The sequence below is a fragment of the Ochotona curzoniae genome, unplaced genomic scaffold, assembly GCF_017591425.1.
Source record: "Ochotona curzoniae isolate NIBS_2020 unplaced genomic scaffold, NIBS_Ocur_1.0 contig_3498, whole genome shotgun sequence".
Classification (NCBI taxonomy): Eukaryota; Metazoa; Chordata; class Mammalia; order Lagomorpha; family Ochotonidae; genus Ochotona; species Ochotona curzoniae.
This window is the reverse complement of record NW_024465885.1, coordinates 1848561-1863243: the sequence shown is the minus strand read 5'-3', so window position 1 is coordinate 1863243 and position 14683 is coordinate 1848561. Positions and strand designations below refer to the sequence as shown.

Below are 14683 nucleotides of genomic sequence, written 5' to 3'. Positions count from 1 at the left end.
CTTAACGTTTTCCAATCTCCACAACAGGCTAACACTGTGCAACAACTGACTAGTTAACGGGGAGTCAAGCAGCCTCGGGAGGTGGTGGATTTTGTCTCAGAACAAAACTGGCTTTTCGTGTGTTACTTGTCTACACTGGAGCTAACCCCACAGCAAATGAGCTTCAGGGCAGTTGGACAAAGCAAAAATTAAGAACAAGAGTAAAAAAATTTCCATTCTGCATTTTCAAACACATCATGCGTTATATTTTAAAAGCAGTTAACATCACAGTGGGGGGGAAAAAGCCTTCTCTCACCTTCCGCATACACTTCATCATGATAACCTATTTGTTCAGTTATTTCCAAATCTGGGATTTGGCCCCAACGCTTTCTGGGTAAATCTGGATTTCTGGCAGAAAATGCTTCTGAAACTGCAAATTCTGAAGCCTCCTCCACTTTCTGCAACACAAAAAAAAATTCCATTAAGGTGACAATGACTTTGTTTAGTTAAAGAATTTAACTCCTATGCAAGAATCTGATTTTCTACCAAGATTCTTTCTTCTTCTTTTTTCATTTTTCATTTTTGAAATAATTCTGAGGTTTAAAAAACCCACCCCAAATAATTGTCTGGTATCTTATACATGAGGGTACTTCAAAAGACTAATGGAAAAAATGAAAATCAAAATGTTTTTTATTCAAATTAAATAATGAAATTTTTTAAAATTAAATTAAAATCTCAGAGCTATCAAAACCACTCAGGCAACACCACTGAAATACTCTTCTCCACCGTGAGTTTCTACAGCATCATCAGAGGATTGTCCCCCATCACAAGGTACTGATGTAATTTTGGGCCCAGTGCAGTGGCCTAGCAGCTGAAGTCCTTACCTTGAACGTGCTGGGATCCCTTATGACGCCGGTTCGTGTCCCAGCGGCCTCGCTTCCTGTCCAGCTCCCTGCTTGTGGCCTGGAAATCAGCTGAGGACGGCCCAGAGCCTTGGGATCCTGCACCCGTGTGGGAGACACAGAAGAAGGTCCTTGCTCCTGGCTTTGGATCGGCACTGCTCCAGCCTTTGCAGTAATTTGGGGAGTGAATCATCGTATGGAAGATCTTCCTCTCTGTCTCTCCTCCTCTCTGGATATCTGACTTTCCAATAAAAATTTAAAAATCTAAAAACAAAACAAAAGAAACAAAACAAAAAAAAACCCCGAAATATTTCTGCCCCTACTTTCCTCCATTCCTGACTTTCTCCACCCTCATCAGGGGCCCACATGGGCGTGCATCCCTCTCAACTATGTAAACACTATTAAAAATAAAATATAAAAAAAAGTTGGTTTTGGTAGAAAAAAATACTTGAAATTCAGGCATAATTTTTTTTAAAGATTTATTTTTTTATTATTTTTTTTTATTGGAAAGGCGGATATACAGAGAGGAGAGACAGAGAGGAAGATCTTCCGTCCACTGATTCACTCCCCAAGTGAGCGCAACAGCCGATACTATGCCAATCCGAACCCAGGAGCCTCTTCCGGGTCTCCCACGCGGGTGCAGGTTCCCAAAGCTTTGGGCCGTCCTCGACTGCTTTCCCAGGTCACAGGCAGGGAGCTGGAAGGGAAGCGGGGCTGCTGGGATTAGAACCAGCGCCCGTATGGGATCCCGGGCGTGCAAGGCGAGGACCTTAACCACTGAGCCACCACACCGGGCCCCAGGCATAATTTTTTTTAAAAAGATTTATTTATTTATTGGAAAGTCAGATATACAGAGAGGAGGAGAGACAGAGAGGAAGATCTTCTGTCCAATGATTCACTCCCCAAGTGACCACTATGGCCCATGCTATGCCGATCCAAAGCCAGGATCCAGGAACTTCTTCTGTGTCTCCCACACGGGTGCAGGGTCCCAAGGCTTTGGGCCGTCCTCGACTGCTTTCCCAGGCCACAAGCTGGGAGCTGGACAGGTAGTGGAGCAGCCGGGATTAGACCTGGCGCCCATATGGGATCCTGACACGTTCCAGGCGAGGACTTCAGCTGCTAGGCCATGCTGCCGGGCCCCAGGCATACTTTTTGACGATATACATTTCCCATGAATTTTTTGCTCATATTAAGCAAATTGCAGTATTTTACTCAGTTCTAACATGTTTATAATGTCTGTATTTGGATAAAAGGTTATTCAGGCTTTAGATGACTTTTATTTTGGAATACTCATATTGGTTCCTGAGAGCTGGATATTTTATTTCAAATAAAAATATAATATTTTTGTTACTTTCCACGCCACTAAGGACTTGCACATAAATGAACTACAGGCAGAGTAAATACAATTTTCTCCAAGTCCTACCACTGGAAGAAGCATCCCATCAGATAGTAGGAAAACTACCGATTCAGTAAACTTGTAATAAACACTAAATGAACTGGAATGTTTTATTTAAAACTAAATGAGTCTAATAAAAAAATGACCAAATTTCTGGGAATGGAGAAAGAGAACTGGAGATGAGACGTCAGCCTTGGCATTCTAACTTATTTTACAAGAACTCTTTGTCCCCACCCGTGCTTTTCCCTGCAGGCTTGCTGTTTCCAACCTTCTAACACAGGTAGTGCGAGCTGTGATCACACTGCATCCCCACCCGCAGGCAGTGTACAACCTGTCAGGAGACACACTGCCTGAATCTCCAAAATATATCCAGAATCTGTTCCTTTTCCATCACCTCCACTGCCACCCCCTCAGTCCAGAGCACATCCGAATAGGCTCCTGTCACAGCATCTCTTGACAATGAAAGCCATTTCACATCCCAGCTCCACTCGGTTCTTCAGTGGTTCTCTATCTTGAACAAAGCAGAAGGTCCTGGCCACCAGGCCCCAGGAGACTCAGCCTCCTTACTGCTGCCCTTCCCTTGCTCACTCTCGTCTTAGCCACACTGGACCCGTTGCTCGGCCCTCCAAGGATCTCCCGCATGTGCTCCATGCTCACAGCCCTTCTGTTCCCTTCCCGCTTTCTGGAATACTCTCCTACAGACGTCCACTCAAACGTTTCTTTCTCAATGAGGCCTTTTCCAGTCAATCTATGAAACAGTCACCACCCTCTTCCTGCCCCCGCATTCCCCATCCTCTGCTCCTTCTCTAGAGCACTCATTCCCTTACAATAGGAGGAGATTCCAAAAGATTCATGGAAAGTAGAATAAAAAGGTGTTTGTTTTGATACGAAAGCTATCTGAATCGAAGCGTACAACAATATATTTAGAAAAGAAGATTGGAAACAATTGTTTCACCCACTTTCTCCATTCCTGGACCCTCTCCACCCTAATCAGTGGTCCACATGAGCATGCATTCTTAACTATGTAAGCATCACCAAAAATAAATTTACTGTAAAAATAAATAAATAAATAAAAGGTTCATGGAATTATAAAACATCATGCATCAATTTCAAAACATTTTGTCACTGAAATATATTTACCTTTTAATCCTGCTTTTCAACAAAATTTTTAAAGGACCCTTATACATTTACTGTCTGCCCCCAAGCAGAATGTTAGCAGGCATTACTGATTTCGTCACAAGTGAACCCCAGTACCTAGAACAGTGTTCCCACTTTTATAAACTTTTTTTTTCAGTTCCTCTAGGATATTTTATTTAGGAAATGATACACAAAAATCTAAGTTTTACAAAGAAAGTTGGTATAAGCTTTAGTTAATGCTGAGGCGAGTTAATGGCAGAGTGTGGCCATGGCAAACTCATTTATAAAAATACAAAGCAATTCGTAAAGAAAGGAAGTAAAAGACATGACCTGATAGTATTAAATAAGTTTTTTTCTTCTGTTTCCCTCAAATAATACAAAATCATTTAAAGTTTTATTTATATTCAATGGTATGTATATCATTAACACAATCTTTTAAATTATATCTATGTCTATGTCTATGTCTATATCTATATCTATGTCTATATCTATATTGTAGGATACAATTCTAGAGGCTCTGGGATTTCCTTTCTTCAAATTCCCTTCCCTTCCCATGGGTTTCCCTTATATTTTTGCAATAGTCTATTCCTTCATAAGCAGTCATAAGTCCATCACTCTGCTATTTAAGCGCTTCCTGACATTGTAGGTATGGACAGTAGCAGAGCATCCTATTTTCAATATATATTTATCGGTTTCTTTGGGAGTCAATCTTTGATTTGGAAGTAGAGATACATACTGCATTATATCTTCACATCTGGATATGACAGTCTCTATTATACAGCAAATACATTCCCTTAAATGAAAAGTCATAAAACAAAATCAACAACAGAAATAAAGTTTAAAAATTTACAACAACATGAAGTTAGATAACATTTTACTGAATGATCTATGCATCCCTGAAGAAATGAAAAAAACCTTCTTGGAGAAAATGATGCTACTGAACAACCTATGAGTCAGTAAAGAATTTAATAAGACTAAAGAAACATTTCGAAGAAATGAAAATTCAAACAAAAATATCAAAACACATGAGTTGCAGCAGAAATAGTATTGAAAGGGCTATTGAGCTTATACTTTGCATGAAATTTGCCTTATGTCAGAGAGAACATGTATTTGTCCTTTTGGGTTTAACTTATTTCCCCGACCATAATGGTCTCTTGAACTATTTTTTTCTCAAGGTTTATTTATTTCCACTGGACAGAGAGATCTATAGAGAGGAGATACAGAGAAAAAGACCTTCTGTTCATTGGTTCACTCCCCAAGTAGCCACAACAGCCGGGGGTGAGCCGAACCAAAGCCAGAAGCCAGGAGCTTCTTCCAGGTTTCCCACACAGGTGCAGGGTCCCAATGCTTTGGGCCATCCTCGACTGCTTTCCCAGGCAACAGCAGGTAGCTAGATGGGAAATGGAGCAGCTAGGACACAAATCAGCATCCAAATGGGATCCCAGCACATACAAGGCGAGGATTTAGCCACTATGTTACTGTGCCAGGCCTAGTGCTTCACACTTTTAACAAGTTAGCCATTTGCTACACAAACAAACAAAGAAAGGCTTATTCAAAGGCTTATTTGTATTGTCATCTGACCTGCTTTGAAAATGACTTTTCCTAGGGCTAGCTCTGTGGCGAAGTGAGTTAAGTCTGTGGAGCACAAAAACTGTGGTAGGAAGTAGCCAAGTCCAGGCCAGGGCATGGTACTCGTGGGCATATATTAGGTGCAGGTCGGGGGGTGAACCAGGCTGGGCCAGTTCATATCACCCACTGGCGAATCTGAGTACCAGAATGCAGTGTGGGTGTTGTGCCCAGATTTTGAGATCCCCAGAAATCACCAGGAGTCTGAAGTAAATCCAAGTGCACAAAGATGGTTTATTCAAGCTCAGCACATCTGAGCCCAGGTTCTTGGTTGAGAGCAGGCAGAGCTGGCTGACGACCCAGCCAGTCAGGAACAACACCCCTTACCAGAGTGTGGCCCAGAACAGCACATTTATAGGGTTTTTTTTTTTTTTAAAGATTTATTTTTATTATTTTTTCATTGGAAAGGCAGATATACAGAGAGGAGAGACAGAGAGGAAGATCTTCCATCCGATGTTTCACTCCCCAAGTGAGCGCAACGGTCGATGCTATGCCAGTCCGAAGCCAGGAGCCTCTTCCGGGTCTCCCACGCGGGTGCAGGGTCCCAAAGCTTTGGGCCGTCCTCGACTGCTTTCCCAGGCCACAGGCAGGGAGCTGGAAGGGAAGCTGGAAGGGAAGCGGGGCTGCCGGGATTAGAACCGGCGCCCATATGGGATCCCGGGCGTGCTAGGCGAGGACCGTAACCACTTGCGCCACTGCGCCGGGCCCCATTTATAGGGTTTTTATAGGGGCAGTCCACAATAGCTTGGAAAGGGACAATTCACAATAGCCTGCAAGGTGAGGGGAAATACCACACATTCCCTACCTATCTCAGCTGGACAGCCCATGCCTCCAGCAACGAAAGTAAGCACCCAATTAATTACTTGGAGCCACCTGTGAGATAACCAGACTTAGGTGGGCCTTGATTTCATAAGAATCAGTGCTAAAGGTCACAAAGGCCTGCAAACTCACACAGTTTCTTAGTAGCAATGAGCTATGAGCAAATGGTTGGGATTTTGATACAGAGGTTCTTCAAGTGTTGGGCCAAGTTGGGTCACAACACACGTCAGTTCACATGAGGACCAGGAGTAGGGGCCAGCTAGACTGGGCTAGGCTGTAGCCCTCACCAGCATGAGCTGAACTGCGAGTAGGCCAGGCCTGGCCAAGATACAGCACCCACTGGCAAATGCCGAGGTGAGGCGGGCCATGCCAGACTGGGCCATAGCACCCAACCAGCACACATGAGACTCTAGGGGAGAGGGGACAAAGCTGGTAGGATGGCTGCACGGTGCTCCCCTGCTGGATCACCACTCCCACTGGTGAGTGTGAGAGTTGGGATGGGGGCAGATTAGGCTAGACATGGCTATAACCCTGTTGGCCTCACGTGAACTGGATCAGGGAAAAGCCAGGCTGGGTTAACTGTTCCTCCTGGTACATGCACAAGCCACAGTGGGATTGGGCTGGTTGGGCTTTGCAGCAGCATCAGCTGGCAGATGCTGGCACTGGGGGCTAATTCTGTCAAGTTAAACTGCAGAACCACCTGAGGAGTGCAGGATCCAGGGTAGGAGTGGGTCCACGAGGGAAACAGTGGCACCTCCCTCCTGGCTTGCCACTCTGACTGGTGAACATAAGAACCAGGACTGGGGCAGGCGTGGCTAGACAGAGAATGGTACCCACTGGCTCGTGTGTGAACTGGATAGTGGGGTTGGTTGAATTGAACTAGGCTTCAAGGCCCACTGACCCATATGAGACCTGAATGGGATGTGGCACGAACTGGACCAGTTGGCTGTACATACTGGCAATCACAGGAAGCAGGGCAGGGGGCAGGCCTAGAGGGGGTTAATGCAGGTTTCTCCAACTAGGCTGCAGCTTCCACTGGTGTACATGAATGCCGAGTGTGTGGTGAGCAGGATTGGGCTGGGCTGCAATATGTTGTTTGTGTCACAGACAGGGCTGAAGGCAGAACTGACTCGACAATTACAACCACCAGCATATGCATAAACTGATGGGGCAGCGGGCTGTGCCAGACCCTGTATTAGCAGGCACACATGAAGAGTTAGATCTGAGATCACCTCAGATGAAGTTTCTTCAGGGATTCCCCCAGCTGAACCCCAACCATGGAAAGAATTCTGGGTTCCGTGGTCTGACCGTGGAGTGCATGTATCAGCGCTGGGCCTTCTCAGGGGCTTAGACAGAGCAGTGGACAGTATCTCTGGGTGCACATGGAGGATATGGCAATACATTGGAGTCTACAGAGGACACTTGGTACCACAATAGAAGACGGTGGACAAAACAAATTGATCAACTACCCCAGCCAAGTTTTGGCAGTGAATATCTGGGCAAACAGAGACTCTAAGGTGGACAAACTATGTCACCCAGTGGATTCTGGAGAGATTTCATTGTGCTTGGAGTGGCAAGTTCGGCAGTAATTCAGAACTATTGAACTATCGAAACCTCTTGAGCAGGACCCCCAGAGTGTGCCCCACATCAGGGACCCTGGAATGGATGGGAGGCTTATTTCCCTCTTTTCCCCAGGTACAGGAAAGAAAAAAAGAGAATGTGGAAATGGTGATCTCACCCACCTTCCTGTAGTCCTTTACTCTTATGACCCAAGTATGTATAAATCACCAAAAATAAAATTAAAATTAAAAAAAAAACACCAGTCACTTGGCATATACCCAGTTGAAAACATAATAGTTTTGCAAATAACATTATTTTTAAAGTGCCTATTTTTTTTTTTATTTAAAAGAGAGAGAGAGAGACACATCTTCCATTTACTGGTTCATTCCCTAAATATCCACAAACAGCCAGGGCCATGTCAGGCCAAAGCCAGGAGCCCATAAGTCACTCTGGATTCTCCATGTAAGTGATAGAGATGCAAGTACTTGAGCCATCACCTGCTACCTTCCAGGGTGCACATTAGCAAGTAGCTGGATGGAAAGCGGAGTAACTGGTACAAGGACCATGTGGTGACTTAATTACTGCACCAAATGCCTTCCTCTGGCCAATTCTCTTGAATCACTCTATATAACAGTAAATGCTTGACGTTCTATCTGCCTATACGAACAATAGAATAATTGTAAGAGAGTCCTGGTAAATGGGATCAGGAGTTTAGGATGGGCAAAGAGGATCTGTTCACTGGGGAGGTATCTCAAGACAAACTGAAAGGAAAGGATTTGGATTAGCCACTGAGAGAATCAGAATTCCAGACTGAGGATTAGTCCAACATTAGTCAAAGCCAAGTGAACACTGATCCTATTGATGAAGGGAAGGAAACTGTATTCACAGGAGATACACCCTATTAGTTAAAGGGCTATGAGGGGTGCACTGATCCTATAAATTGATTGACAGAGACATACAGAAACACTAAGGATTCCAGAGGAGAGAACTGACTTGATGAGAATGCCTGGAAAGCTCAGTAATGCAGCAGTATGCACTTGGATGAGTCATTCCCTCAGGTCAGGACAAGGATGATTTGTAAATTGTGGTGGACTGTTGCATTTCAAGTGAACTGCCACAGGACTCCTAATTCTACTCAAGCACCTGATGTGAAGTGGTTTCTACATCCATGACTCACCAGCATCTCAGGTTCAGGGTTTGTCTGATATTCCAGTAGTCCAGCAGCCTATTACTGGCATGCTCATTCTGAACCATGTCACATAGAGTTTTCCATCACTCAACACAAACTCTGATAACTTCTCTCCAATATCCGTCACCTATTTATCTCCAAGCTTTACTTCCCCTACTCTCACCCTCCTCCCTCAACCTATGAGTCCTTTAAAAGCTTCCTTCTCTTTTCCAGCAAGGGTGGGTATTCAACTATGATCTTACATTATCCTCAAATATCTCATTCCTTTGCTTTTACAATGAACATATGCAAGCCTAGAGCAAATTGATTTGTGAATTTTTGATCTCAGGAGAAACTATGGTTACATTATTTCAGCAAGGTCTCAACTTATGTTGAACAATCTTCATCTGCTTTCTTTTTGTTGAATATTTATTTACTTTCCTATTTGAAAGGCAGAGATACAGAGAAAGGGGAAAGAGAGAGAGAGATCTTAGAACTGTTAGTTCACTCCCAAAGTGGCTAAAATGGCTAGGGTTGGACCAGGCTAAAGCCTGGATCCCCTTTGGGTTTTTCAAGTGGGTGACAGGGCCCCAGGTACCTCTGTTGTCTTCCCAGGAACATTATCAGGAAGCTGGAACAAAAAGTGGTGCAGGTCGGATTGAAAGGAAACTCATATGTAATATTGGTATCACAGATGGCAGCTTAAGTAGCTGTGCCACAGTGTCAGCCTCCAATCTTTTCAGTTCAGAAGAGAGAACTTTCTTAACTGCATAATCCATGCTTGTTCCATATAACAAAATCTTAGTTGATTTTGAGAAGATTGTCTACCGAAGTAGATTTGGAAGCCTTTGATATAGAGGTTATATCTCTTTAGGGTACACCCACAATCAGGATATGTTAGGGAGCAAAACCACTCTGTATGAATAGAAGACAAAGAAGTGAAGATAGAGAGCAGGAGAAAACAGTGCTAACAGAATGAAGTGAAGGAGAGAATTTCAACAACACAGGAAGTAGTAACTATCAAATATAATCTGCAAAAGTTTGAGGACTGTCAGGAGGAAATAACTAAATTTGGCCAGGAGGTCATTTATAACAATCTCTGTGAAATGGTAAAAATCAGAAACCAAGGAAAAATAACAGTGGGCAGTGGAGGATAATAAAAATACAAAGGCAAGGGCCCGGCACGACAATGCAGTAGTTAAGGTCTTCGCCTTGCAAGCCTGGGATCCCATATGGGCGCCAGTTCTAATCCCAGCAGCCCCGCTTCCCATCCAGCTTCCTGCCTGTGGCCTGGGAAAGCAGTCGAGGACAGCCCAAAGCTTTGGGACCCTGCACCCACGTGGGAGACCCGGAAGAGGCTCCTGGCTTCAGATTGGCATAGCATGGGCCGTTGCGCTCACTTGGGGAGTGAATCATTGGATGGAAGATCTTCCTCTTTGTCTCTCCTCTCTGTAAATCCTCCTTTCCAATAAAGATAAAATATATCTTGGGCCCAGCGCGGTGGCGCAAGTGGTTAAGGTCCTCGCCTAGCACACCCCGGATCCCATATGGGCGCCGGTTCTATCCCAGCAGCCCCACTTTCCTTCCAACTCCCTGCCTGTGACCCGGGAGAGCAGTCGAAGACAGCCCAAGGCTTTGGGACCCTGCACCCACGTGGGAGACCCGGAAGAGGCTCCTGGGTTCGGATTGGCATAGTATCGGCCCGTTGCGCTCACTTGGGGAGTGAATCATTGGACGGAAGATCTTCCTCTCTGTCTCTCTTCTCTGTATATCTGCCTTTCCAATTAAAGAAAAAAAAAAGATAAAATATATCTTTAAAAAAAAAAATACAAAGGCAAGGAGTCCAGGGTATATATCGAAGACACTGGAGAAGCAAAAGAAGTTGTGCAGCTATCAGAATGGACTACAGGGTCAAATAAGGACTTTTTTTTTTCCGAAGATGGGAGATTTGAGAGTATAGTGGGGAAAAGAAGTCACAGTCATGCTGGCCAACAATGGTATGAAGGAGAAAAATGGTGTAAGTCAGCATGCTGGTTTCCCTACATCTTCCTCTCGGGAAGGGATGGTAATCAATTACTGTGCCTAAGCCCTGCAGGGATGTGGCTCTGGGCTTCCCACCCCTGACATGCAGGAGGAGAGGGCTTCTCAGAAGCTAGTCTCCCTAACAGTAGGTCAATTTCAGTTGTCTTTCATGTCAGGCCTTCTGCAGTACTTAAGAAACCTTCCTGGGCTCCACGTACCTCTTCAATTGCCGCTTCATCAGTGGACAAGTTGCTTATCCTTCCACTGGACTATGAAGTTTTGAAGGGTGATATTTTACCTCCTCTGTCCTGTTTTAGTTCTACTGCCCAAGACAGTGTGTTAGTACTTAGTAGGCACTTAACGCCAGGTACCCATGATGCAGTACGTCAATTTAGATAAAATCTCTTTAAAATACTATCTGGCAGAAAAATATTTTCCCAGGAAAGGAGTGCATGATTCTGAAATATACGCTACCCAGAGTATGGAAAGTTGCCAAACTGACCTTCAGAGGTGTGTACCTGAAGGGCTTTGGTGGCATTCACATTTTAAATGGTACCTGGACTTAGAAACAAATCTCAGAAGTTATTTACTCCAATCTCCTATGCACTGAAAGCTCATGCTCTTCATCCCAACATTAAGTGATCCTTTATAGTCCACTTGAGTACTTCCAGTGATCGAAGACATTTCTGGGGACCAGTGCCATGGTGTAGCAGGCAAAGCCACCTCATGTAGTACCAGCATTCCATATGGGTGCTGGTTCGAGTCCCAGCTGCTTCTCTTCTGATCCTGGTCCCTGCAGGTGGGCTAGAAAAGCAGCAGACGATGGCCCATGTCCTTGGGTCCCTGCACCCACATGGGACTCCCATTAGAAGCTCCTGGCTCCTGGCTATGCTCAACTCTAACCATTGTAGCTATCTGGGAAGTAAACTAGCAGAAGAAGTTACCCCTCTCTTATTCTCTTCTTCTCACTCTGTAAATTTGCCTTTCAAATAAAGAAATCTTTTAAAACACAAGTGCACATACCTGTCTTAAAGAATGCTCACTTCATTTATGGACCACTCTAATAATTAGAAAACTCTTTCTTTTGATACTCACATAGCCTGTCAGTTCTATTTGTCAATGTAATTACATTACAGACCTTCCACCAGTAGAAGTAGGGCACTACAATGTTTTTCAAGGCTTGTCCCTCCCTGTTCTGTTTATCTCTACTACATTTGTTCATGTCATACTCAGAACGTTTGAAAAGGCATGTCTACACACTACTTTTCTTACATTCATGCTGAACTGTTTCCAGAAGAAGCAACAAAATCACTGAAAAATGGAAATAAAGTTATAGTACATAATAATGCATACATAGTAATACATATACAGTAATACAGGAATAAAAATAACCAAGTGTAAGCAAAATAGAGACCCTTACATTTCTTTTCAATCTGATAATGCCTCTTAATTTCCTTTTTAACCTCATGTTGAAATACCCTTACCTTAATCCAGAGCTTCACGTCATCAGGGTAAAAAGCAGGCTGCAGACAACATACACAGTATATTAACATACTCAGTATTAACATACAGTAATATCTTACTCAACTTTAACATAGAAGGTATCCTTTATTTAACATTTAACAATAAAGCGCCCTTTATTTAACACTGAAAGTGTCCTTTATTCTTCCTCCAAAGCATTTCATTAGAAAGTTGAGTGCTAATAAGTAATAAAAAGCACACAGAATAACAGTATGAATAAATAGGAAGTCTTCTCTTGCTCATTGCCTCTTTTTATTTCTTGTCTAGGACCATCTTAAAGTTCAGATTGAACTGGGCTAAGGTAGGGGCCAGGAATTACAATTTTTGTTAAAAAAAAAAAAAGATTTATTTATCTATTTGAATGACAGAGTTATAGAGACTTCTATCTTCTGGTTCACTCACCAATGGTCACAAAGGCCAGGAGTGGGCCAAGAGGAAACCAGGTCTTCTCACATGGGTGTCAGGGGCCCAAGGATGTGAGCCATCTTCCTCTGCTTCACCCAAGCCGTTATTAGCAGGGATTTGGATCAGAAGGGGCGCAGCTGGGACATGAATTGGCACCCACAGAGGGTATGTTGGCATCCAAGCCTTACAGCCAACTTCACTCACTGCCTACAAAGCTGGCCATGGCATCATGACTCTATAAAAGCTACTCAGGGTTAAGGGCCAAGACAACTTCGTAGGCTAGGCATAACATTTCTCATAAAAATCCAACACAGCACTGGGAAAAGGGTGTGCCCCTCTGCTCTCTTTAGGAGAACATTGCAGCAAGATCAGAGACACAGTTTGGTACAGGAAGTACCAGGGATTGGAGTAAGAATTACTCAATCCAACTTCTACCATTTTCAAAGCAGAAAGTGATGAATGGTTAATATCCACGCAGATCAGTCAGACGTGATTAGAAATCAGACCATTAGGCTGCACTCTCAGGAACTCGTGTTTCCTGAAATAGTAAACAAATGGAGGCATTTGTTTTGCTAAAAATTCAGGACATCTAAATTAGCACACGGGCAAGAGAGCTGGGAAAGGTATGTTCTCATTTACCTAATACTTCAACTTTAAAATATCTTCCAGAGAGTGAATTCATGCAGCTGTACTGCTGAATAATTTTTCAAGTTCTCGGGTTTTTACCTTTTTATACTGTAGGCAACAACAGGGTAACAAGCACCAGCAGCCAAACATCCTTCCTCTTTCCACGCATCTACAGAATATTCTTCCAGCAATGCTTAACTGAAGGGTGACAACAGCTGGTGAAACGGCTCAGTAGCTTAAAGCTCAGAAGCCTCTGCATTTTCGCATCCTCATTTACACTTACAGCATTTCTTTTGGGGACTGCTAACAAGGTAGTCTGTGGAAAGCACACACTGTGTGATTGTGACTTTGCACATGTTATGGACAGATGCTGAAATGTAAGATGTGAAATGGGGTTATCATGGGGTTTTTTGTTTGTTTGTTTTTGGTCTTTAGGTAGCACAGCACATTCAGCCTCCTTTGGGAAGCCAGAGAGCAAGGAATTGATTCCTGGCCTCACCCCACCTCCCTCATCTGTCACCTCCCATCCAGGGACCTGTTATTGTGTACCCTGGGAGGTAGCACTCAGGTCCACGTGGCAGCCCAGCTAGGGCTCCATGCCTCTGGTTAGGACCTGGCTCAGTCCTTCTGTTACTGGCATTTGGGGAGTGGAGTAGAGGGAAAACTCCTCTGTTTCTACTTCATAGTTTGCCTTTCAAAGAAATCAAAATAGAATAAATACTTAAAGAGATAACACATGAAAAGGATCTATCCCTTGAATATCAGTTAAATCTGCTACTCAAGTATTCCTATATTCAATATCCATTTGTAATCCCGAGTTCATTTTATATATTTAATGAGAAACTGGAAGTGGAGGGGGCTGTGGCAGAGCATTTAAAGGGAATATCATGCCAACAAACACATATTTAAGTGTCCTGAAGGTAGAGGGACAAGGTTTGAGATTCCTCCCATCCTGCTGGACACGGGCAAGCTCTCCAGTTTGAGAACAGTGTTCAGTAGCAACAGTTTCTTCACGGCTGCCCACCAGAGCCCTAAAAAAGTCATAACCCAAAACTTTCAGGACATTTCACTAAAGGCAGCTGCACAGGTCTCCTAACGATGTCCCTCCGAGGAAGATGTAGGAACTGCAGGAGGGGCTGCGACTGTCTTGGGACACGGAATCTCCCTGAACCACTCCCCGCCCCATTAGCCCAAAGCTTCTTCCTGGGATCACCTTGGGACTTGGCCTCTTCGTGAACCGTTTCCAGCGACTCAGTTCCAGCCTCTTCTTTGAGGAGGGCCTCTCCTGGGGCGCCAGCAACATTTTCCTGGTTCACGCCCCGTATCCCACCAAAGGTGTAACAACAGCTCCTCCGCCTAGGCTGCTTCCGGGACGCACTGGGAGTTGTAGTTCTTCCAACCAGCAAAGGCAGCTAGCGTCAGGCACCACCGAACCACAACTCCCAGGAAGACTTTGCGCAAGCGAAGCCCAGTTACCACGGCAACTGCAGCGGTCCCTCGGCTTGACTTTAGTGTCGCCTT

General features: G+C 44.2%; 1 protein-coding gene across 2 annotated transcripts in view; it reads right to left on the bottom strand.

Annotated features, from left to right (window-relative positions):
* The window catches only part of CCDC191 (coiled-coil domain containing 191), an 89767-nt gene extending 75159 nt beyond the window's left edge, over positions 1 to 14608 (bottom strand). Inside the window, exons 1-3 of one of the 2 annotated variants that reach the window (XM_040980453.1) lie at positions 14376 to 14608; positions 12094 to 12132; positions 296 to 437 (exon numbers count right to left, since the gene is read on the bottom strand). In XM_040980453.1, the coding sequence (XP_040836387.1) occupies positions 296 to 437; positions 12094 to 12132; positions 14376 to 14465 (271 nt within the window). In that variant the 5' untranslated portion in view covers positions 14466 to 14608. The remainder of the gene's footprint in view (positions 1 to 295; positions 438 to 12093; positions 12133 to 14375) is intronic. The other variant, XM_040980454.1, reaches the window with a different exon arrangement.
* Between the last annotated feature and the right edge of the window lie 75 nt (positions 14609 to 14683).